Consider the following 26736-nt stretch of genomic DNA (forward strand, 5'->3'; position numbering starts at 1 on the left):
TGGACAAGTCTCTGTGCCCTTCCAGCATATCATTTGTGCTGTGTCATTCTGCCACTATATGGTCTTCTCATGCTGGTGCCACCTCCAGGTTGTGTCATTCAGCCACTATATGGTCCCCTCATGCTGCCGCCACCTCCATGCTGTGTCATTCTGCCACCATGTGGTCTCCTCATGCTGCTGGCACATTAAATTAAAATTTTAATGTTCATCATGTATTTAAAGTCTTCAACATTTAAAAAAATATCTTTAATTGTGAGGCCTTATGGTCTCGTCAGGCTGCTGCCATCTCCAGGCTCTGTCATTGTGCTGCCATGTGATCTTGTTATATTGATCTTGTAGTAGTAATTATACACTATTGGAGCTGGAATTACCACGGCTGCTGTCACCTCCAGGCTGTGTCATTTTGCTGCCATTTGGTCTCCACGCGCTCATGTCAGTCTTTAATAGCTATTCAACGCAAATAAATTTGAATCGAACCAGATTTTTTCAGGAAAATTCGCTTAATTGGACAAATCAAATTTTTCATAAAATTCAATCATCTCTAGTCGTCATATATATATAATTTCTGGAATTACCACAATAATCCAGAGAAACAGGTTGGAGTGAGAAAATGAAGCCATAACTGATTGAAACATTCACAGTTTCATACGCACTTTTGCAGTACCAGCCATGTTTACTTACATGTGCATGGCTTGATATTTTAGACAAGCATATCATACTGGAAGGATCTACCCAGTAGCCCTCCCTAGTCAGGCCTGCACCACTTAGAGGGAGAACAAACTGCTCACAAACGACAAGGCAAAGTGTTCTACATCCCTATTGAAGCTCTCTGTAGCCTGGAAATAGCCGGAACCAAATTTTTTCAGAAAATTCAGTGAATCGGCCAAATCAAATTTTTCAAAAATTCGCTCATCTCTAGCCACCAGCCTTCCTGTGAGGAGGACTGATTGGCCTATCAAAGTGTCAAGACACCGAGCAGATCAGGGCTATGTCTCAGGATAAAAACAATTGTGTTTGGGAATCATTGCCTTTGATTTTGTCTCTCCCGGCTTGTATATTCTGTAATCTTACTTTGTTGCATTTCTTTCATGGACCATGCACTGTACCTAGTAATCCTTTGTCTGCTGATTCTGCCAGTACACCTCTGGCTTCAATCATTGTAATGTGTATCTGTTAACCCAATGTTTAAATGTGTCTTTATGTGTTCTACTGGCTTCTGACCTTCAGACTGTTATTGTTTATTCTTTTGTCTGCTGATTTTATCCTTACAAGCTCTCCTGGTACCGCCCCAGCTAGGTAACCACTGTATGCCCTCCTAGGGCTCTAGGGCTGCTGTGACAGTTTGTAGCCTTCTGACCTGTGCCAATATTTAATCCTTATGCTGTGCAGACACAACCTCAGTTTCTTTCAGCCACCTCCAACCAAAAGGCTTTGATAATGCCACAAGGGTAGCCTTAAACTCTGTCAACCAGAATAGAGTGAAATATTGGCAGCTGATTTCTGTCATCTGGTTGTCATTCAAATCAGAGCTCAAGTTCTCATTATAACTCCCATAAAAAATATTACTTCACATTTTCATAGTATGTGGGCTATTGTTAAAGAGTACCTTTAACTAAATAAACTATCCTAAACTAACTTAGGCTATGCTCCCCCAACTACACCTAACAACCCCCCCCCCCCTGCTCTTAAATTTTTGTTAAGGACTTTAAAAAGCTCTGCATCTTACCTATTTCCTTGCTCACAGAGTGAGCTGTTGGCAGGACAATGTGGGCGTGCCCCAGCAGGCGTAACTTAATGGAAGCCTGCTCGGGGGGGGAGGGGACCACTTCCCCTGTTTCCGCTGGTGTCCTGAGCAGAGGAGAAGCAGCAGACAAGCTGCAGGTCATCTGGGAGGAGGTGAGAACTTCTTCCATAGCTGTCCCCTGCCTCCAGCCGGCCTGCTGACCATGTCTGCCGCTGCTGTTGTGGGCATAGCGCTTGCTCTGGTCTGATTGACAGGCAGGGAGCAGCGCTGTGCTGGCCACGTGGCCTGGCTGCAGTCAGATTTTGGACCCATGCCAGCAGCATGAGTCCGAAATCTAAGGGCCAGGATATGAAGGGAGCCCCCTAGTGGTGGGTTTTCCCAAGTTAAAATAGATAAAAATAAAAAATTTATAACATATGTTTAGAAAGTTATTAGAAATAACTTTCTCTTTAACATATAAAAACTTTTTTTTAATGATAGGTACACTTTAAACTTCTCTTTATCACTAGTTGTGTAAAATTAATGCTATTACCACAAATATGATTAGATGATTAGTAAAGGGTAAAGCAATAGTAGATTTGCAGTATGGGACATTAGGCTCCTCTGCATGTCTCTTGGAATCTGCCTCCAGATTATATTTTTTTATATGACTGCAGTATATATTGTTACTTTTATTTGAGAGATTTCACACTCAATTGCAATATCCTACTTTTAATAATTAAGTAACACACAAATAACAGTATGTCCAAAAATATATTATGTCTTGTAGAAAAAGATCTGTTTGGTGCAGAACCATTTGATCCATTTTGCTGCGCTGTGGGTGACTATACTCCAGATATACAGTCAAAACTTGATGAAATGCAGGTAAGTCATTAAGTTGCTTATACCAATTGCTGAGGTATTCATAAACTGATGCATGTGCAATTTAATAGAATTAAAATTCAGAACTACAGTATAATTGTTTAGTCAGAGCATTGCATTTGAGTCTCCAATGCCTTTAACTGATCAGTGAAACTTATAATTAAATGATCACATGTCTGAGTTATTTGGGTGATGAGGTTATAATGTCACAAGCAGACTGTGGTCAATTTAGTGCTTGCGGTACAACTGAGTCCAGACGGAAGGGAAATCCCAGGATGAATGCGGGGCGCACAACGCTGATAACAGAAAACTATGGGTACCGTGGATAAAAAATAAGGGTTCTTTTATTTTAAACGAACAACGGGTTTAAATTGCTGCCTGCTCTCTTTTTCAAGTCTTACTTGTCTCTGTCTTCCTCTGTGCAGAGACTTGTAAGACTTGAAAAAGAGAGTGGGCAGCTCTCGAAACGCATTTATAATAAAAGAACCCTTATTCTTCCATGGTGCCCGTGGCTTTTCCAGCCACACCCCCTGCAGGTGGATCCAGGTCCGGAGGCAGCCACACTAAGGAATAGCTATTAAATGCTTCTGTAGATGTTGCGCTCTGAGCCCAACATCTCCAGGTGCGTGAGCATTTTGCCTAATCGCATGTACCCACCTGACTTTTGGTAACGGCACAGGGAGCGCCTTTGGTTGTCTGACTTTTGTTTCCATATATTTCTGCCAATTCAGTAGAATAGAATCCACAAAAATAAAAATGTACAGTGGGGCAAAAAAGTATTTAGTCAGCCACCAATTGTGCAAGTTCTCCCACTTACAAAGATGAGAGAGACCAGTAATTTTCATCATTGGTATATCTCAACTATGAAAGACATAATGAGGAAAAAAATCCACAAAATCATATGGTCTAAAGAATTAATTTGCTAATTATGGTGGAAAATAAGTATTTGGTCAATAACAAAAGTTCATCTCAATACTTTCTTATATACCCTTTGTTGGCAATGACAGAGGCCAAACATTTTCTGTAAGTTTTCACAAGGTTTTCACAAACTGTTGCTGGTATTTTGACCAATTCCTTCATGCAGATCTCCTCTAGAGCAGTGATGTTTTGGGGCTGCCGCTGGGCAACACAGACTTTCAACTCCAAAAGTTTTCTATGGGTTTAAGATCTGGAGACTGGCTAGGCAACTCCAGGACCTTGAAATGCTTCTTACGAAGCCACTCCTTCGTTTCCTGGGCATTGTGTTTGGGATCATAGTCATGCAGAAAGACCCGGCTACGTTTCATCTTCAATGCCCTTGCTGATTGAAGGAGGTTTTCACTCAAAATCTCACGATACATGGCCCCATTTATTCTTTCATTTACATGGATCAGTCATCCTGGTCCACTAGCAGAAAAACAGCCCCAAAGCATGATGTTTCCACCCCCATACTTCACAGTAGGTATGGTGTTCTTTGGATGCAACTCAGCATTTTTTCTCCTCCAAACATGACATGTGTTGAGTTTTTACCAAAAAGTTCTACTTTGGTTTCATCTGACCATGTGACATTCTCCCAATACTCTTCTGGATCATCCAAATGCTCTCTACCAAACTTCAAACGGGCCCGTACATGTACTGATTTAAGCAGGGGGGACACATCTTGCACTGTATGATTTGAGTCCCTGGCGGCGTTGTGTGTTACTGATGATAGCCTTTGTTACTTTGGTACCAGCTCTTTGCAGGTCATTCTCTAGGTCCCCCCAAGTGGTTCTGGCATTGAGCCCCAGATCAAGGGAGATTATCAGTAGTCTTGTATGTCTTCCATTTTCTAATAATTGCTCCCACAGCTGATATCTTCACACCAAGCTGCTTGTTATTGCAGATTCAGTCTTTCCAGCCTGGTGCAGGGCTACAATTTGTTTCTGGTGTCCTTCGACAGCTTTTTGTTCTTGACCATAGTGGAGTTTGGAGTGTGACTGTTTGTGGTTGTGGACAGGTGTCTTTTATACTGATAACAATTTCAAACAGGTGCCAATAATACATTTTATGAGTGGAGGACAGAGGAGACTCTTAAGGAAGAAGTTACAGGTCTGTGAGAGCCAGAAATCTTGCTTGTTTGTAGGTGACCAAATACTTATTTTCCACCATAATTTGCAAAAAAATTATTTGAGGTATAGTTGAGGTATGCCTATGATGAAAATTACAGGCCTCTCTCATCTTTGTAAGTGGGAGAACTTGCACAATTGGTGGCTGACTAAATACTTTTTTTGCCCCACTGTATATCTGAACTGTTGAAAATACTTAGAAACCAAGTCAGTTAAAGAAAATTCACTGTAAGAACTGTTTACCCAAGTAGAATTCAATCTTTAGAAATGCACCTGCAAATGGCGAGTATGGTCAAATTACCCTTGCTAACTGGACTCTTGTATTGTTTATTATCAAAGCCTGATATGAGTTTGTCTTTCTGATTTTCTTTAATGCTTCATTGGACTTTAGCGACAGAGATGGTTAGTATTGTGAAGATTTACTTTTCTGATGTATATACCTATTATTAGTGATGAGCTGCATATGCCGTATTCAAATTCTCAATATTTTGCAAATATATGGATGAATATTCGTCCTATATTTGCGAAATTTGCATATTCGATATTCACGGTTATTTTCGCATTTGCATATGCGCATGCAAGTGTGAGCATGCAGATAACTATCTACCTATCTATCTCTATATATATATCCAGCACCTAAACCCAATACACGGGTGCACGCTGCTGTGGCAAGTACAAAACATGTAAAAAAAGAAAATGGCAGCAGCACACTTGGTCAACAAAATGGAGGCTCCTAGCGCACTTTTTGATCAAAACGTGTCCCCCATCCACCACGCGGAGGTGGCCTCTTATCGGATGGGTCCCTAAACACTCACCTACCTCAGGCTGGGTGACATGTTGGATCCACTAACGATCCAAACCACCTCCTGTGAAAATAGGGGAGGGGATGCACGGCTACAGAGGGAGCCACTCCCCCCAAATTTGCACAGCAAAGAAAAAAAACTGAAAATGTAGCCAGCACCTAAACCCAATACACGGGTAGGAGCTAGGAGCCTCCATTTTGTTGACCAAGTGTGCTGCTGCCATTTTCTTTTTTTACATGTTTTGTACTTGCCACAGCAGCGTGCACCCGTGTATTGGGTTTAGGTGCTGGCTACATTTTCAGTTTTTTTTCTTTGCTGTGCAAATTTGGGGGGAGTGGCTCCCTCTGTAGCCGTGCATCCCCTCCCCTATTTTCACAGGAGGTGGTTTGGATCGTTAGTGGATCCAACATGTCACCCAGCCTGAGGTAGGTGAGTGTTTAGGGACCCATCCGATAAGAGGCCACCTCCGCGTGGTGGATGGGGGACACGTTTTGATCAAAAAGTGCGCTAGGAGCCTCCATTTTGTTGACCAAGTGTGCTGCTGCCATTTTCTTTTTTTACATGTTTTGGACTTGCCACAGCAGCGTGCACCCGTGTATTGGGTTTAGGTGCTGGCTACATTTTCAGTTTTTTTTCTTTGCTGTGCAAATTTGGGGGGAGTGGCTCCCTCTGTAGCCGTGCATCCCCTCCCCTATTTTCACAGGAGGTGGTTTGGATCGTTAGTGGATCCAACATGTCACCCAGCCTGAGGTAGGTGAGTGTTTAGGGACCCATCCGATAAGAGGCCACCTCCGCGTGGTGGATGGGGGACACGTTTTGATCAAAAAGCGTGCTAGGAGCCTCCATTTTGTTGACCAAGTGTGCTGCTGCCATTTTCTTTTTTTACATGTTTTGGACTTGCCACAGCAGCGTGCACCCGTGTATTGGGTTTAGGTGCTGGCTACATTTTCAGTTTTTTTTCTTTGCTGTGCAAATTTGGGGGGAGTGGCTCCCTCTGTAGCCGTGCATCCCCTCCCCTATTTTCACAGGAGGTGGTTTGGATCGTTAGTGGATCCAACATGTCACCCAGCCTGAGGTAGGTGAGTGTTTAGGGACCCATCCGATAAGAGGCCACCTCCGCGTGGTGGATGGGGGACACGTTTTGATCAAAAAGTGCGCTAGGAGCCTCCATTTTGTTGACCAAGTGTGCTGCTGCCATTTTCTTTTTTTACATGTTTTGTACTTGCCACAGCAGCGTGCACCCGTGTATTGGGTTTAGGTGCTGGCTACATTTTCAGTTTTTTTTCTTTGCTGTGCAAATTTGGGGGGAGTGGCTCCCTCTGTAGCCATGCATCCCCTCCCCTATTTTCACAGGAGGTGGTTTGGATCGTTAGTGGATCCAACATGTCACCCAGCCTGAGGTAGGTGAGTGTTTAGGGACCCATCCGATAAGAGGTCACCTCCGCGTGGTGGATGGGGGACACGTTTTGATCAAAAAGTGCGCTAGGAGCCTCCATTTTGTTGACCAAGTGTGCTGCTGCCATTTTCTTTTTTTATATATATATCCATCTATCTCCTAATATTCTTTAGTGATGATATTCGCGAATATTCGCATATTCTCATATTTGCGAAAATCCGCTCTCCAGTCTAATACAGTAAATAGTATAGGAGCCTTCTTTAGACCATAAGCTGGAAGCAGGGATGGATAAGATCACTGTGATGGGTTCTGTGTGCAAAAAAAATTACGAATATTCGTAATTGCGAATATATAGTGCTATATATGCCATATTCACGAATATGCAAAATTCGCAATAAATATTTGAATTGTGAATATTCACGCTCAACATTACCTGTTATATCACAAGACATACTTTAAAAAGCAGGTTATGGGTGGAGATTGAATTAAAGGGTAGCTCATTAAAATAAAATTTTTGCTATTGCTCTCCTTATGTTAAATAAAAAATATTTCTAATATACTTTGTTTAAAAAAAAAAAGAAATTTTCTATGTTTTATTTGTGCTTAAAAAAGCTCAACAGCACATTTTCCCCCATCATTTTCCCCCAAACACAGAAAGTGCAGCCTGGAAAGCTGAGGCGGAGGGGGGAGGTGTCCGGCCTCATCCAATCATAGCTCCTCTCACACTTAACTGCCATATGCTGTTGGTTGGACAACCCCCTTCCGCACTTCAGGCTGCATTTCATGTGTTTGGGCTTCTGTCCAAAGTCTGTATGAGATGGGGGGAAATGTGCTCTTGAGCTTTTTTAAGCACAAATAAAACAGAAAACTTCATTTTTTTTAAACAAAATATATAAGAAATATTTTTTATTTACCATAAGGAGTGCAATAGCAAAAATTAGTTTTAATGAGAGTACCCATTTAAAGCTTAGTCCTGTCTTGTCTATTTCTGTTGAATGAAATATGTATTTCAGTCCGTTATTTTCTGTCTTATCTGTCTGTTTATAGGCAAGCACATTTGAGCTTGCATAATAGCTGCTAACCTTTTTCTAGGTTCTCGAAAAAAGTTTGTGCCTTTCTTTTTTGCCTTTTTTTTTTTTTACTTTAGCTTGGAAAATAATGTTTTTGTTTTATTTTTTTTATTTTATTTAATTTGTAAATATCTTTATGAATCCTAAGGGTCAGTCAATTATTTAGCCAAAGCTACAGGTAGCTTTCTGAAAAGCTGCTGTCAGACACACTGGCTATGAGCACTCCCCTTCTCTCACCTCCCCAGCCGGAGGGGCTTAGATTCGCATTGCGGGATGAGCCCGCATGCGTATCCCAGCCCGTCACTCACCTCCGTTCCCTCCTGCCCTCTCCGACATTCCTCAGCGCTGGCGCGCATGCCCCCATCTCCTAGCGCGTGCGGAAGCTCAGATTTAAAGGGCCAGTGCGCCCGTAATTATGTCTTGCAACTGCAACTTTTTATTACTTTTATTACTTTTAAGTACCTGCACCTCCCACATACCCCTACATGATCTTTGTTGCCTTAGTGCCCAAGAGAAAGTGTTTGTTTATCTTGCCTTGACGAGTTCCAGACCCCATTGTTCCATGAACTGACCTTGCTCCTGTGCCACCTGCCTATAGACTTCCTGCTACGTTCCTGACTTGGCACCTGTGCCGACAGCCCTGACCTTCAGCTATCCTGACCATGACTTGCTGTATCCCTCCTGTGCCTCGCATTTCCTCAGCCACCTTTGTGGACGAGTCGTGCCAGGGGCAGCGACCTGGGTGCCGCCTGCCGCAGCAAGACCATCCCGCTTTGCGGCGGGCTCTGGTGAAAACCAGCAGCACCTTAGACTACGCTCCCTGGCACGGCCCGCATCATTAGCCACACAGGTCGCCTACTACCCTGTGTGCTACAGCTTATTGCCATGAGTCTTACAGTAAGATCTGGCCCTGGATCCCGCTAAGGTACCACTGCCAGAAGTTTCGGACCTCTCCTCCGTAGTGGTTCTACAGTTAGCTCATCAGGCACAACAACTGAGTCAATTGTCTGCCATGATGCCACAGCTTCTAGCCGAGCAGCAACACCCTGCTCCTGTCTTACCACCTGTTACTGCAGCTTCTTCTGGATCCAAGCTTCGTTTACCCTTACCCACGAAGTATGAAGGCGATCCAAAGTGTAGAGGTTTTGTGAGTGTTCCATGCATCTGGAGCTCATGGCGGATCAGTTCCTGATGGAATGAGCTAAAGTGGCGTTTGTGGTCATTATTTTGTCCGGATAAGCCCTGGCCTGGGCTACTCCTCTCTGGGATCGTAAAGATCTGGTTACTTCTAACCTGTCGGCCTTCCAAGCAGAATTCTGCAGTGTATTTGAAGAACCCGCACAAGCCTCCTCTGCCAAGACGGCTCTACTTAACCTCTGCCAAGGGAACTCCTCCGTAAGCGACTACGCGGTTCAATTCCGCACTCTTGCCTCTGAACTGGCTTGGAACGATGAGGCCTTGTGTGCTACATTTAAAAAAGGACTGTCCAGTAGAATTAAGGATGCTCTCGCTGCACGAGATCCTCCATCTACCCTGTGTGAACTAATCCGTTAAGCCTCTTGTATTGATGTGCATTTTGCCGAGAGGCAGGAGGAGCTTCGTATGGAAAGAGAACCTGCCCGAACACGGCAATTTCCTCGCTTGGCACCCGTGTTCCAACATCCACCTCTACAGTCTTCTTTGCCTCTTGCCGAAGAGGCTATGCAAGTGAACCGTTAACGCAGCTGCAAAGATCCCGACGATGCAATGAGAATTTGTGCCTATATTGTGCCAGTCCAGAGCACTTTCTTAAATACTGTTCTATACGTCCACAGCGTCCTGGAAACACTAACACCTAGGACATGTTGGAGAGGCGTCCCTAGGTGTGAATACTGCCTCTCCTCGATTGACCATTCCTGTTCAAGTCTATACTTCTGCCAAGTGTTCATTCATCGCTTCTGTATGTTTGGACTCTGGTTCTGCTAGCGACTTCATTGATCCTTCCTTGGTCCATAAACATCATCTTCCTGTGACTCGGCTTGCTAAGCCCTTGTATATTTCTTCTGTTAATGGACAAAATATGGATTGCAAGGTGCTATTTTGCACAGAGCCTCTTGTCAGGCAAGTAGGAGTCTTGCACAAGGAAAACATTTATTTCTATGTGCTTCCACATTGCACTTCGGAGCTTCTTCTCAGTCTTCCATAGCTTCAACGTCATTCTCCACAACTGGAAATCTGGTGAAATCACTGAAATTTTGGCAAAGTCTTTTGTCAGACCAGTCAAAACCTGTCTCTTCTCTTCCTCCTATACTTGGTCTGCCCCTTTCATATCAAGATTATTCAGATTTACTCTGCGAAAAGCAGGCCGAGACCCTTCCACCACATCGTCCTTACGATTGCCTTATTGATTTACAGCCTGGAACTATGCCTCCTCGATGAAGAATCTATCTCTTATCTCTTCCTGAGACACAAGCCATGGCAAAATATATCCAACAGACTCTCCAAAAGGGATTTATTCTAAAGTCCTCCTCTCCTGCTGGAGCAGGTTTCTTCTTTGGAGGGAAGAAGGATGGTTCATGTTCGTCTAGTTCTTCAGCGCCTCCGGAAGAATCATCTTTACTACAAGCTGGAAAAAGGCCTATTTGAGAGGTCTAGTCTTTCGTTTCTTTGTTACATTGTTTCTCATCAAGGCTTTCAGATGGATCCTGACAAACTAACTGTGGCATTGGATTGGCCTTGCCCTTCTGCCCTACGGGCAATTTAACGCTTTTTGGGATTTGCCAATTATTATAGTTAGTTCATCCCACATTTCTCTTCCTTGGTTACTTCGATTGTGGCCCTCACTAAGAAGGACTCTAACCCCAAGACTTGGTCTTCGGAGGCAGAAGAGGCCTTCACTCACTTAAAAACAGCTTTCGCATCGGCTTCCCTGCTTACAAGACCTGATCTACCCTTTGCTTTGGAGGTAGATGCTTCTTCCGTAGGAGCCAGTGCCGTGCCAACCCAGAAAAACTCTAAGGGCAAGCTTGTAACCTGTGGTTTCTTTTTCAAGACTTTCTCGCCTGCAGAGAGGAACTACTCTATTGGTGATCGAGAACTCCTTGCTATTAAGTTTGCCTTGGAGGAATGGTGACATTTATTAGAAGGTTCTTCTCATCCGGTCAGCATCTATACTAATCATAAGAATCACCAATATCCCCAGTCAGCTCAGCGATTGAACCTCGCCAGGCTAGATGGTCTCTTTTCTTTTCCAGATTTAATTTTTTAATTCATTTCCGCCATGCTAACAAGAACATCAGAGTCGATGCTCTTTCCAGGTCCTCCGATGTTGTAGGATTGGACTTCACACCCAGGCATATCATTCCTCCAAAGTGATTGGTGTCTGCAGCTCCTGCCGAGCTACATGTTCCCCCTGGGAATTCCTTTGTACCTATTCAACTGAGATGTAGAGTCCTGAATTGGGGGACATTCTTCTTTGCTAGCTAATCACCCTGGAATATGAAAGACCATTCAACTAATCTCAACTGGTGGGCGCACCTAGAACGTGATGTCACTGATTTTGTTCGTCCCTGTGTTACCTGTGCACGTGACACAACTCCTCGGCAAAGACCTGCGGGACTCTTACAGCCTTTACCCATTCTGGAAACTCCCTGGTCTCACATAGTTATGGCCTTTATTACCGATCTGCCTCCTTCTTGTAATAACATGGTCATGTGGGTAGTGGTTGAACGATTTTCTAAGATGGCTCATTTAATTCCGTTACCAGGTCTTCCATCTGCTCCACAGCTGACGAAGCGCTTTCGTCAACATATTTTTTGTCTTAATGGCCTTTCGAATCATATCGTTTTGGATGATGGAGTACAGTGTTACACCGAGCGCTCCGGGTCCCTGCTCCTCCCCGGAGCGCTCGTGGCGTTCTTCTTCTGTAAGCAGCACCCCGGTCAGACTCGCTGACCGGGAGCACTGCTCTGAGTCCCCTGTCGGGGATGCGATCCGCGCGGCAGGACGAGCCCGCCCGCGGGTCGCATCCCGTTCTGCTCACCTGCCCCGTCCTCCTTCCGTCCCATCCCGGCGCGCGCGGCCCCGCTCTCTAGGGCGCGCGCGCGCGCCGGCTCTCTGGAATTTAAAGGGCTAGTGCACCACTAATTGGTGCCTGGCCCAATTAAGTGCAATCACCTCCATTTCCTATATAAACCCACTTCCCCTTCCTGTCCTTGCCGGATCTTGTTGCCCTAGTGTCATGAGAAAGCGTTTTGTGTATCCCAAGCCTGTGTATCCAGACCCTTGCTGTTGCCCCTGACTACGACCCTTTGCTGCCTGCCCTGACCTTCTGCTATTTCCGACCTTGCTCTTGCCTTGTCCCTGTGTACCGCGCCTGTCTCAGCTGTCAGTGGGGTTGAGTCGCTATCGGGTGGAACGACCTGGGGGTTACCTGCTGCTGCAAGTCCATCCCGCTTTGCAGCGGGCTCTGGTGAAAACCAGTAACCCCTTAGATTCCGTTCCCCTGGTACGGCCCACGCCATCAACTCACTGACACAGAGGATCCACCTCCAGTGTCCTCTCTGCATTCCAGTCCGGATCCCGACAGTAGATCCGGCCATGGATCCCGCTGACGTCCCGCTGCCTAGTGTCGCTGACCTAACCACCGTGGTCGCCCAGCAATCACAGCAGGTCGCGTAACAAGGACAGCAGCTGACTCAACTGACCGTTATGCTGCAAAAGCTTCTGCCGCAACTACAGCAACCAGCTCCTCCGCCAGCTCCTGCATCTCCTCCGCATCGAGTGGCTGCTCCCAGCTTCCGCCTGTCTCTACCGGACAAGTTTGATGGGGACTCTAAACAGTGCCGTGGATTCCTGTTCCAGTGTTCCCTACACCTGGAGATGATGTCGGACTAATTCCCTACTGAACGGTCTTAGGTGGCTTTCGTGGTTAGTCTCCTGTCTGGAAAGGCCTTGTCATGGGCCACACCGCTTTGGGACCGCAACGATCCCGCCACCGCTACTATCCAGTCCTTCTTCTCTGAAGTACGTAGTGTTTTTGAGGAGCCAGCCCGGGCTTCCTCAGCCGAGACTGCTTTGCTGAACCTTGTCCAAGGGAGTTCTTCTGTGGGTGAATACGCCATTCAGTTCCGCACCCTCGCCTCAGAGCTATCCTGGAATAATGAGGCCCTCTGTGCGACCTTCAAGAAAGGCTTATCCAGTAACATCAAAGATGTCCTGGCCGCACGAGAAATTCCTGCTAATCTGTCAGAACTAATCCATTTGGCCACCCGCATCGACATGCGTTTCTTGTAAAGACGCCAGGAACTTCATCAGGAAAAGGATCTTGTTCGCACCAGTCGGTTTTTCTCCCAGGCTCCTCTCTTCCAACGTCCTTTGCAATCTGTTCCTGTGCCTTCCGCCGAGGAGGCTATTCAAGTGGATCGGTCTCGCCTGACCCTACAAGAGAGGACTCGCCGCCGAAACGAGAATTTGTGCCTGTACTGTGCTAGTACCGAACATTTACTAAAAGATTGTCTTATCCGCCCTCCGCGTCAGGAGAAACGCACGCACCTAGTTCACAAGGGTGAAACGACACTTGGTGTGAATTCTGCCTCTCCACGTCTGACTGTACCTGTGGGGATTTCTCCTTCCGCCAACTCCTCCTTCTCAGCAGTGGACTTCTTGGACTCAGGTTCTGCAGGAAACTCTATCTTGGACTCTTTTGTTAATAGGTTCAGTATTCCAGTAACCCATCTCGTCAAGCCTCTCTTTATCTCTTCAGTAAACAGAGAGAAATTGGACTGCACTGTGCGCTACCGCACTGAGCCCCTGCCCATGAGCATTGGACTTCACCACGAAAAAATAGAATTTTTCGTTCTGCCTAACTGCACCTCTGAAGTTCTTCTCGGCTTGCCGTGGCTCCAGCGTCATGCTCCTACCCTCAACTGGACCACCGGGGAGATCAAAAGTTGGGGTCCTTCTTGTCACAAGCTATGTCTCACATCTGCTTCCACTAGTCAAACCCCTGAGGCTTCTTCTTTCCCAGGCCTTCCCAAGGCTTACCAGGACTATTCAGATGTATTCTGCAAAAAGCAAGCAGAGGTCTTACCTCCACATAGACCTTATGATTGTCCCATTGACCTTCTTCCTGGTACCACTCTGCCCCGTGGCAGGATTTACCCTCTCTCAGCCCTAGAGATTCAAGCCGTTACGGAGTATATCCAGGAGAACCTAAAGAGAGGTTTAATTCGGAAATACTCATCCCCTGCTTGAGCAGGGTTCTTCTTTGTTTCTAAAAAGGATGGATCCTTACGCCCATGTATTGACTACCGCGGTTTAAACAAGATTACCATCGAAAAACCGCTATCCCCTGCCTTTGATCTCCGAACTCTTTGACCGTCTACGCGGAGAAAGTATCTTCACCAAACTGGACTTAAGGGGCGCGTATAATCTTATTCGCATCCGTAAAGGTGATGAGTGGAAAACCGCTTTCAATACCAGAGATGGACATTTTGAATATCTAGTTATGCCCTTTGGACTCTGCAACGCCCCTGCAGTCTTCCAGGACTTTGTTAATGAGATCTTTCGGGACTTATTGTATACCTGTGTTGTGGTCTACTTGGATAACATCTTGATTTTTTCCTCTAACTTAGAGGAACACAGTCGTCATGTCCGTCAAGTGCTCCAAAGACTCTGTGAAAACCACCTGTATGCTAAATTTGAAAAATGTCTCTTTGAATGCAACAGTCTTCCTTTCCTAGGTTACCTAGTCTCTGGCCAAGGGCTTCAAATGGATCCAGATAAACTGTCGGCGGTTTTGGATTGGCCACGCCCTTCTGGACTCCGTGCCATCCAACGCTTCCTAGGATTCGCCAACTGTTATCAACAGTTTATTCCCCACTTCTCCACCATTGTGGCCCCTATTGTGGCTCTGACCAGGAAGAATGCTAATCCAAAGTCGTGGCATCCACAAGCGGATGAGGCCTTCAATTGTCTCAAAGCTGCCTTCGCCTCTGCACCAGTTCTGTCCAGACCTGATCCGTTGAAACCATTCTTCCTGGAAGTAGACACTTCCTCAGTCGGAGCTGGAGCCATACTTCTGCAAAAAAAACGCTACCGGACGTAACATTACTTGTGTTTTTTTCTCAAAGACTTTCTCTCTGGCAGAAAAGAACTACTCTATTGGAGATCGCAAACTTCTGGCCATCAAGTTAGCACTCAAGGAGTGGAGACATCTATTGGAGGGTTCCAAACAACCCATTGCCATTTACACTGACCACAAGAATTTGTCTTAACTCCAGTCCGCTCAGCGTCTGAATCCTCGCCAGGCTAGATGATCGTTGTTTTTTGCCAGCTTCAACTTCGAGATACACTTCCGTCCCGCTGACAAGAATGTCAGAGCTGACGCCCTTTCTCGTTCCTGTGATGCCTCCGAGTCTGAAGCCCCTCTGCAGCATATCATACCACCTGAGTGCCTGGTCTCCTCTGCTCCAGCCTCATTGGGGCAAACCCCCCCTGGAAAGACTTTTGTTCCTCCACGCCTTCGCCTCAGGATCCTCAAATGGGGGCATTCTTCTCACCTGGCTGGCATTAAAAAGTCCATTCAGCTAATCTCCCGTCTGTATTGGTGGCCTACACTGGAGGGTGACGTTACTGATTTTGTTCGGGCTTGTACTGTTTGTACCCGGGAAAAAAACCCTCGCCAGAAGCCTGCTGGACTTTTCCATCCTTTGCCCGTACCTGAGCAACCATGGTTCCAAATTGCCATGGATTTCATTACAGATCTTCCCGTATCCCATGGCAACACCGTTATCTGGGTGGTCATTGATCGTTTTTCCAAAATGGCTCACTTCATTCCGCTTCCAGGCCTTCCTTCTGTGCCACAGTTGGCGAAGCATTTTTTCTGCACATTTTTCGTCTTCACGGGATTCCCACGCATATCATCTTGGATAGAGGCGTTCAATTTGTGTCAAAATTTTGGAGAGCTCTCTGTAATCAATTAAAGATCAAATTAAATTTCTCGTCCTCCTATCGCCCCCAATCCAATGGACAAGTGGAAAGAGTAAACCAGATTCTTGGTGACTACTTGCGACATTTCGTCTCCTCCCGCCAAGACGATTGGGTCGACCTTCTGCCCTGGGCTGAATTCTCGTACAATTTCAAAAATTCTGAATTCTCTGCCAAATCCCCATTCTTTGTGGTGTACGGCCGTCACCCTCTGCCCCCCCTCCCCATTCCCAGTTCTTCTGGAGTTCCTGCCGTGGATGAAGTAACCCGGGACTTCTCCACTATCTGGAAGGAGACTCAAAAGTCGCTCCTACTGGCCTCGTCTCGAATGAAGAGACATGCAGATAAAAAGAGAAGAACTCCTCCTGTCTTTCTCCCTGGGGACAAAGTGTGGCTCTCTGCCAAATACATATGCTTTCGTGTCCCTAGCTACAAGTTGGGTACTCGCTACCTCGGTCCTTTTAACATCAAGAATCAAATTAATTCTGTCTCTTAGAAACTTCATCTTCCTTCTTCTCTTCGCATTCCTAACTCTTTCCATGTGTCTCTTCTCAAACCTCTTGTGCTTAACTGCTTTTCTCCCAAGGTTACTGTTCCCGCTCCTGTTTCTGGCTCCTCTGATGTCTTCGCTGTCAAAGAGATCCTTGCCTCCAAGATCGTCGGGGGTAAAAGATTTTTTTTAATTGATTGGGAGAATTGTGGCCCTGAAGAGAGCTCCTGGGAAGCTGAGGCCAACATTTTTGACAAGGAGCTTGTCCGCAGATTCCTGGGCTCCAAAAAGAGGGGGAGACCTAAGGATGGGGGGCACTGTTACGCTGAGAGCTCTGGGTCCCTGCTCCTCCCTGGAGCGCTCGCGGCGTTCTTCTTCTGTTAGCAGCGCCCCGGTCAGACTCGCTGACCGGTAGCGCTGCTCTGAGTCTCCCGGCGGGGATGCGATCCGCGCGGCAGGACGTGCCTGCCCGCGGGTCGCATCCCGTTCTGCTCACCTGCCCCGTTCTCCTTCCCATCCCGGCGCGCGCGGCCGGCTCTCTGAAATTTAAAGGGCCAGTGCACCACTAATTGGTGCCTGGCCCAATCAAGTGCAATCACCTTCATTTCCTATATAAACCCACTTCCCCTTCCTGTCCTCGCCGGATCTTGTTGCCCTAGTGCCCTGTGAAAGCGTTTTGTGTATCCCAAGCCTGTGTATCCAGACCCTTGCCGTTGCCCCTGACTACGACCCTTTGCTGCCTTCCCTGACCTTATGCTATGTCTGACCTTGCTCTTGCCTTGTCCCTGTGTGCTGCGCCTGTCTCAGCTGTCAGTGGGGTTGAGTCGCTATCGGGTGGAACGACCTGGGGGTTACCTGCCGCTGCAAGTCCATCCCGCTTTGTGGCGGGCTCTGGTGAAAACCAGTAACCCCTTAGATTCCGTTCCCCTGGTACGGCCCACACCATCACCTCACTGACACAGAGGATCCACCTCCAGTATCCTCTCTGCATTCCAGTCCGGATCCTGACATGCAGTTTGTTTCCAAGTTCTGGCTTGCTCTCTGTAAACGTCTTGACATCAACCCGAACTTTTCCTCTGCCTATCACCCTCAATCCAACGGTCAGGTGGAGAGGATGAATCAAATTCTGGAAACTTATCTCCGTCATTTTGTTTCCGCTCGTCAGGACGATTGGGTCGACCTTGTACCTTGGGCTGAATTTTCCTACAATCATAAGGATTCAGAGTCCACAAAGGCTTCTCCATTTTTTGTTGTTTATGGACATCATCTTCGTTTTCTCCTCTTCCAGTTCCAGTTCTCTCCGGTGTGCCAGCTGTTGATGAACTCGTCCAAGACTTCACTTACATTTGGCAACAAACTCGGCATTCTTTGTTTAAAGCCTCCTCTTGCATGAAAACTCAGGCAACTAAGAAAAGAAGACCTCCTCTGTCCTACTCTCCCGGTGACATGGTTTGGCTTTCCTCTAAGTACATCCGTTTCAAGATTCCCAGCTACAAGTTTTGTCCTCGCTACATGGGTCTGTTCAAGGTGTTATGAAACATTAATTCAATCTCCTATAAACTACATCTGCCTTCTTTACGTATCCCAAATTCCTTCCATGTATCCCCTCTCAAACCTCCTGTGATCAACCATTACTCTCAAAAGAATACTGTTCCCACGCCCGTCTTTGGTTTTACAGATGTCTACGAAGTCAAATACATTTTGGCCACTAAAACTGTGAGAGGAAGGTGATAATTTTTTGGTCGCCTGGAAGGGATTTGGTCCTGAGGAAAGGTCTTGGGAGCCGGAGGAGAATATCTTGGATCGTGTTTTATTCTGTGACTTTTTGAACCCCAGAAAGAGGGGGAGACCAAAGAGGGGGGTACTGTCACAACCAGCAATTCGGCCAGACACGCTGGCCGTGAGCGCTCCGCTTCTCTCGCCTTTCGCATCGCATCGAATCCCAGCCCGTCACTCACCTCTGTTCTCTCCTTCCCTTTCTGTCCCCCCTCAGCGCAGGCGCGCATGCCCCTGCCTCCTAGAGCACACGTGTGCCAGAGCTCTCAGATTTAAAGGGCCAGTGCACCTGTAATTATGTCTTGCACCTGCACCTTTTTAATAGTACCTGCACCTTCCACATACCCTTGCCGGATCTTTGTTGCCTTAGTGCCCAAGAGAAAGCATTTATTTGTCTTGCATTGGCGAGTTACAGACCCCATTGTTCTGTGACCTGACCTTGCTCCTTTGCTGCCTGCCTATAGACTTCCTGCCATGTTCCTGACTTGGCACCTGTGCCACCAGCCCTGACCTTCAACTATCCTGACCTTGACTTGCCATATCCCTCCTGTGCCTTGCATTTCCTCAGCCGCCTGTGTGGTCGAATTGTGCCAGGGGTAGCGACCTGGGTGCCGCCTGCTGCAGCAAGACCATCCCGCTTTGCAGCGGGCTCTGGTGAAAACCAGCTCCCTGGCACAGCCCGCGTCATCAGCCACACAGGTACAGCGGATCCACTACTACCCTGTACGCTACAGCTTATTGCCGTGAGTATTAGAACTGCATTAAATGGGTACTCTTGGGTAGCCTTCCAGTACTTATCAGCTCCTGTATACTCCACATGAAGTTGTGCAGTTCTTTTTAGTCTGACCACAGTGCTCTCTGCTGACAACTCTTGTCAGAAACTGTCCAGAGCAGGAGAGGTTTGTTTCTACTATGGATAGTTCCCTACATGAATACAGGTGTCAGCAGAGAGCAGTGTGGTCACACTGGAAAGAACTACAAAACTTCCTCTGGAGCATACGGCAGCTAATAAGTACTGGAATGCTTAAGATTTTTACATTTACAAATCTGTTTAATTTCCTGGCATCAATTGATTTAAAAACATTTTGTTTTCCACCAGTACCATTTTAAACAAGCAGTAGTGTTTTCTAAAGCACAGTGGAAGTTTAGCATTTAGATTTATGAGCCAATGCCAGACCTGGATTCAGAAGGAATGGGAAATATAAAGGACCAAGTTATAATTTTCCTTTATGCTGGATTCAATTCTGCTATAAAAAAAAAAAAAAAAAAATGAAAAACAAACAGAATATTGGGGTCATCTGATTCCTCCCCTGGTCTCTTGGAGGAAACTGGCAGGACTCTTTCCAAATGCAATCTGTCCTGAAGATATCACCAACCATCCAATTAAAGGGGTTGTTCAGGAAAAAGAAACATTTTCTACATGGCTGGGAGCAGAGTAAAAAATTGTTAACATACTGTACTCACCTGCTCCAGTTCCCCAACAGCTCCCATACTTACGCTGGTCTCAGCAACTTCTGGGTTTTGTGTCATCCCACTTCCACAGGATCTGCATGCGTAGCCAATAAGTGGCCACGGCAGTGTCCTGTCACTGACTGGCTGAGGCAGCTAACACAAAACCGGGAAGAAGTGAAGACCAGTGGAGGACAGGGAGTGCTGGCGTGGTAGGTGTTCGAATCACATGCACCGTGCACCAATATTTAAACCAATAAGCTGCAATAAAAATTTGTTAATTCTATTTAGTTAGGCTACTTGACAATGTCGGGATATGCCAACATATACTGTGGCGTACTCACAGTTGGCCCATTTACTTTATTTGACCAAAAGTAATCCTATTGCCTCTTTTTGTCCTGAAAAATATATTGTACATAGTCACCAATTGGTTCAGGTACATTACAACTATGTTGTACTCTAAAATGCTTTAGGGCCCATGCATACTATGGAAATTCTGCTCTGAATTATTCTAAGCAGAATTCTACTTGTAGCAGCCTCAACCAGAATTGACGCTTAATGTCAGCATGGACATTAAGCACTGCTCCATTGACTACAATGCATTCCCAGATTGATTCCACTGAAAATAATGAACACATTAATTCTTTTGATGAAATCCGGAGCCGCCTTGGTCGTTCTGCTACCGGACTTCTGAACTGTGCACAGAGTAGCAGGATTATATTTAAAGGAGTACTCCCCTGGAAAACATTTTTTTTTTAATCAACTGGTGCCAGAAAGTTAAACAGATTTGTAAATTACTTCTATTTAAAATCTTAATCCTTCCAGTACTTATCCGATGCTGTATGTTCCACAGGAAGTTCTTTTCTTTTTTAAATTCCTTTCTGTCTGACCACAGTGCTCTCTGCTGACACCTCTGTCCAGGAGAGGTTTGCTATGAGGATTTTCTCCTACTCTGGACAGTTCCTTAAATGGACAGAGGTGTCAACAGACAACACTGTGGTCAGACAGAAAGGAAATCCAAAAAGAAAAGAGGATACAGCAGCTGATAAGTACAGGAAGGGTTACAATTTTTTAGTGAAGTAATTTACAAATCTGTTTAACTTTCTGGCACCAGTTGATTTACACTTTTTTTTTTCCAGTGGAGTACCCCTTTAAAACCACGGGAAGCTGAATTCTACTTGGAATAATACAGAGCAGAATGTCTGCATGGGCCCTTAGTGTTTTAGATGAAACAAAGTTTAAAAATTGATGGAGTAAAACCCAGATGGCACTTAACCTGATGCTCCAGCTTTGAAGCAAAGCAGAGTAATGTAGAATAAAACACAGTGGGGTTTTATTTGATTGTTTTTCATTGCCCCAAAAAATGCATAATGAGTTCCACATTTTTCAATGTGGTGCAAGGAAGTTTGAAACGTATGCTCATGCAAAGCCTCCATTAAACTGTGGTAAAAACTGCAACACTTTTTGTGCACCAAAAAGTGGAGCATTACCTTTAATTAAATTGTGCAGATTGCACAAAAAACAAAGCCTAGCCTCTTTTTTTTACAATGTGAAGAGCATGGTGTAAATATATTGAAAATTGGGTTGAAAGTTGGAAATGTTGTCGCACTATGTATTTGCCTATAGCAACCAATCACAGCTCAGCTTTCATTTTACCAGAGCTTGTTATGAGATTAAATCTGAGCTGGAATTGTTTGCTAGGAGCAAATCAGACATTTTTTTACTAGATTGATGAATCGACTAAGCAATAATAATGACAGATTATCTAGTATACAGTAATGTATATTATATTACATATTAAGGCATAATCATAACATTTGCATGCTATGTACAAAATAACTACTTTGAGTTATACCTAACCTAAAAAATACTTTCAAATGTGAATTTTGGTTATTTATATATTTTATATTATTTTATGGTGTTAATGTCTAAAGCCCATAGTGGATAATAAATGCAACAATGAGCAGTACTGTTTCCTTTTGTTAATGTGATATTTCAGCCTCCATATGATAGGAATGCTGTACTATAGTCCAAGCCACACTAATTACTTTTCTATGTAGGCAGCCCAAAACACAGTCTTATTTAACTTTACACATGCTTAAAATTCTTATGGTGTCCATGGACTACAGTTGTCATGAAGTATTGGCACACTAACAAAAGTCTTTATAAGCAGTTAACATGTCTGCTGACTTCAGCGCTCCCTATCTGTGAACTCAAAAAAATTCCTTTCTTGCACTGCCTTAAGCATCACTCTATCTATCTATCTATCTATCTATCTATCTATCTATCTATCTATCTATCTATCTATCTACGTAGGTGGATTAGAGAAGTAGTACTTAATTATTATTTATTCTGGTAAATAACTACAAAATATGACATATGTATTACTTATTTCTTTCTTATATATTTATTTTAAATATTTACTCATGTTTGGTTCTATTGTAGTACAATCCTAAACCACAGCAAATATGCCATGGTTATAGTGCATTTTTTTAAATCAAGGTAAAACATGACGGAGCCACAATGGAACCCCAACGAAACCTCACAATGTGTACAGTTATTTCCTTTATTTATAGACTGGATCTTATTTGTACTCATCTTTGTAGCTAGTTTTACCTTGTTTGTGTGTGTGTGTGTGGGGGGGGGGAGGGGCGTTAGTAAGTTATGCCTAAGGCTGTGTTCACACGCTATTGTTCCTTTGGGGTATTGTCACCGCATAGCCATGATTTTCTAAAAAATCATGGTAAAACTTGGTTGAAGAACCTTTATTTATTTAGCTTAACCCCTTGATGAAACAGTGAATTTTTATGTTTGTGTTTTTATTATTTTCCTCCTCTACTTGAAAGAACCATAATTATTTAGATTTGTGACCCACAGGGCACTTGTTTTACCACAAATTGTACAGATAAAAAAAATACAGTATATATATTTGTAGTGTTAATGTGAAAACTTTGCAACTTGTGTAGGGGTTGTGTGCAGTCCAATTTATGGTAAAAATATCATATCTTTTATTCTTTTGTATTTTTCAATAGGGAAAGGGCTTATTTATATTTTATAACAGTTTGCAACTGCAACTGCTTTTACTGTTCAATACTCTGCCACAGCATAGCATTGACCAGTGATATTGTTACGCCGAGCGCTCCGGGTCGCGGCGTTCGTCTCCGTGCAGTGCCCCGGTCAGACCCGCTGACCGGGAGCGCTGCACTAGTGTCACCGGCGGGGATGCGATCCGCGTAGCGGGACGCGCCCACCCGCGGGTCGCATCCCAATCTCCTCACCTGCCCCGACCTCTGTCTGCTCAGTCCCGGCACGCGCGGCCCCGCTCCCTAGGGTGCGCGCGCGCTGGCTCTCTCAGATTTAAAGGGCAAGTGCGCCATTGATTGGCATCTGGCCCAATCAGTACCTGCACCTGTGCCTTCCTTATATAAACCCACTTCCCCTTCCTGTCATCGCCGGATCTTGTTGCCTTGTGCCCTGTGAAAGCGTTTAGTGTGTTCCCAAGCCTGTGTTTTCAGACCTTCTGCTGTTGCCCCTGACTACGACTCTTGCTGCCTGCCCTGACCTTCTGCTACGTCTGACCTTGCTCTTGCCTTGTCCCTTTGTACCGCGCCTGTCTCAGCTGTCAGCTGGGGTTGAGTCGCTATCGGGTGGAACGACCTGGGGGTTACCTGCCGCTGCAAGTCCATCCCGCTTTGCGGCAGGCTCTGGTGAAAACCAGTAACCCCTTAGACTCCGTTCCCCTGGTACGGCCCACGTCATCACCTCACTGACACAGAGGATCCACCTCCAGTGTCCTCGCTGCTTACCTATCCGGATCCTGACAGTAGATCCGGCCATGGATCCCGCTGAGGTTCCGCTGCCTAGTGTCGCTGACCTAACCACGGTGGTCGCCCAGCAATCCCAACAGATCGCGCAACAAGGACAGCAGCTGACTCAACTGACCGTCATGCTGCAACAACTTTTGCAACAGCTTCAGCAATCATCTCCTCCGCCAGCTCCTGCATCTCCTCCACAGCGAGTGGCCGCTCCGAGCCTCCGCCTGTCTCTACCAGACAAGTTTGATGGGGACTCTAAACAGTGCCGTGGATTCCTGTCCCAGTGTTCCCTACACTTGGAGATGATGTCGGACCAATTCCCCACTGAACGGTCTAAGGTGGCTTTCGTGGTCAGTCTCCTGTCGGGAAAGGCCTTGTCATGGGCCACACCGCTCTGGGACCGCAACGTTCCTGCCACTGCTACTATCCAGTCCTTCTTCGCCGAAGTTCGTAGTGTCTTTGAGGAGCCAGCCCGGGCCTCCTCAGCCGAGACTGCTTTGCGGAACCTCGTCCAAGGGAGTTCTTCCCTAGGCGAATACGCCATCCAGTTTCGTACCCTCGCCTCAGAGCTATCCTGGAACAATGAGGCCCTCTGCGCAACCTTCAAGAAAAGCTTATCCAGCAACATCAAAGATGTACTGGCCGCACGAGAAATTCCTGCTAACCTGTCTGAACTTATCCATTTGGCCACCCGCATCGACATTTGTTTCTCTGAAAGAATCCAGGAGCTCCGACAGGAAAAGGATCTTGTTCGCACCAGGCGATTTCTCTCCCCGGCTCCTCTCTTCCAAAGTCCTCTGCAATCTGTTCTTGTGCCTTCCGCCGAGGAGGCTATTCAAGTGGATCGGTCCCGCCTGACCCTACAAGAAAGGACTCGCCGCCATAACGAGAATCTGTGCCTGTACTGTGCTAGTACCAAACACTTCCTAAAAGACTGTCCTATCCACCCTCCGCGTCAGGAGAGACGCACTCCGTTACCTCACAAAGGTAAGACGACTCTTGGTGTGAATTCTGCTTCTCCACGTCTCACTGTGCCTGTGCGGATTTCTCCTTCCGCCAACTCCTCCTTCTCTGCTGTGGCCTTCTTGGACTCCGGTTCTGCAGGAAATTTTATTTTGGCCTCTTTTGTTAATAGGTTCAGCATCCCAGTGACCAGTCTCGTCAAGCCGCTCTACATTTCTTCTGTCAACGGAGAAGAATTGGACTGCACTGTGCGTTACCGCACAGAACCCCTGCTTATGAGCATTGGACTGCATCATGAAAAAATTGAATTTCTTGTTCTGCCCAACTGCACCTCTGAAGTCCTCCTCGGTCTGCCATGGCTCCAACGTCATTTTCCTACCCTTGACTGGACCACCAGGGAGATCAAAAGTATGGGTCCATCTTGTCTCAACGATGCCTCACGTTTGCTTCCACTTGTCAAACCCCTGTGGCTCCACCTATACCGGGTCTTTCCAATGCCTACCAGGACTTTGCTGATGTTTTCTGCAAAAAGCAAGCAGAGATCTTACCACCTCATAGGACTTATGACTGCCCCATTGACCTCCTTCCTGGTACCACTCCACCCCGGGGCAGGATCTACCCTCTGTCTGCCCCAGAGACTCAAGCCATGTCCGACTATATCCAGGAGAACCTAAAGAGAGGTTTTATTCGGAAGTCCTCATCCCCTGCTGGAGTGGGGTTCTTCTTTGTCTTTAAAAAAGATGGATCCTTACGACCATGATTTGACTACCGCGGTTTAAATAAAATCACCATCAAAAACCGCTATCCCCTGCCTTTGATCTCTGAACTCTTTGACCGTCTTCGTGGTGCCAATTTTTTCACTAAATTGGACTTAAGAGGCGCATATAATCTTATTCTCATCAGGAAAGGTGATGAGTGGAAGACCGCATTCAATACTAGAGACGGACATTTTGAATATCTAGTTATGCCCTTTGGGCTCTGCAACGCCCCTGCAGTCTTCCAGGACTTCGTTAATGAGATATTTCGGGACTTATTATATACCTGTGTTGTGGTTTACCTGGACGACATCTTGATTTTCTCCTCTAACCTGGAGGAACACCGTCGTTATGTCTGTCTAGTGCTCCAGAGACTTCGTGAAAACCACCTGTATGCTAAAATTTAAAAATGTCTCTTTGAATTCAACTCTCTTCCTTTCCTGGGTTACCTAGTCTCTGGCCAAGCGCTTCAAATGGACCTAGATAAACTGTCAGCGGTTTTAGATTGGCCACGCCTTTCTGGACTCCGTGCTATCCAACGCTTTCTGGGATTTGCCAACTATTACCAACAGTTTATTCCCCATTTCTCCACCATTGTGGCCCTGAACAAGAAGAATGCCAACCCTAAGTCATGGCCTCCTCAAGCTGATGAGGCCTTCAATCATCTCAAAATTGCCTTCGCTTCTGCACCAGTGCTGTCCAGACCTGATCCATCGAAACCTTTCTTTCTGGAAGTTAACGCCTCCTCAGTCGGAGCCCGAGCCATACTTCTCCAAAAAAACTCTACCGGACGTAACATTACTTGTGGTTTCTTCTCTAAAACTTTCTCTCCGGCAGAAAAGAATTACTTCATTGGAGATCGTGAACTTCTAGCCATCAAGTTAGCACTCGAAGAGTGAAGGCATCTATTGTCATTTACACTGACCGCAATAATCTCTCGTACCTCCAGTCTGCTCAGCGTCTGAATCCTCGCCAGGCTAGATGGTCGTTGTTTTTTGCCCGCTTTAACTTTGAGATACACTTCCGTCCTGCAGACAAAAATGTCAGAGCTGACGCCCTTTCACGTTCCTCTGATGCCACCGAATCTGAAGTCCCTCTGCAGCATATAGTACCCCCTGAGTGCCTGGTCTCCTCTGCCCCAGCTTCACTGGGACAAATTCCCCCTGGAAAGACTTTTGTTCCTCCACGCCTTCGCCTCAAGATCCTCAAATGGGGACATTCCTCTCACCTTGCTGGCCATGCTGGCATTAAAAAGTCCATCCAGCTTATTTCTCGTTTGTATTGGTGGCCTCTTGGTATGCTAGAGGGTGACGTGACTGATTTCATTCGGGCCTGTACTATTTGTGTCCGGGATAAAACCCCTCGCCAGAAGCCTGCTGGACTCCTCCTTCCTCTACCCGTCCCCGAGCAACCATGGTCCCAAATTGCCATGGATTTTATTACGGATCTGCCCGTATCCCATGTAAACACCGTCATCTGGGTGGTCGTTGATCGTTTCTCCAAAATGGCACACTTTATTCCACTTCCAGGTCTTCCTTCTGCCCCACAATTGGCGAAGCAAT

At 45.9% G+C, this 26736-nt stretch overlaps 1 protein-coding gene across 15 annotated transcripts in view; it reads left to right on the plus strand.

Moving 5' to 3' along the window:
- The window catches only part of GULP1 (GULP PTB domain containing engulfment adaptor 1), a 1103506-nt gene that overhangs the window by 1017918 nt on the left and 58852 nt on the right, over positions 1-26736 (plus strand). For all 15 annotated transcript variants that reach the window (XM_056535167.1, XM_056535165.1, XM_056535168.1 and 12 more), the window contains one exon: positions 2514-2608. In XM_056535167.1, the coding sequence (XP_056391142.1) occupies positions 2514-2608 (95 nt within the window). The remainder of the gene's footprint in view (positions 1-2513; positions 2609-26736) is intronic.

Source organism: Hyla sarda, chromosome 8, assembly GCF_029499605.1.
Source record: "Hyla sarda isolate aHylSar1 chromosome 8, aHylSar1.hap1, whole genome shotgun sequence".
In the NCBI taxonomy this organism is placed as follows: Eukaryota; Metazoa; Chordata; class Amphibia; order Anura; family Hylidae; genus Hyla; species Hyla sarda.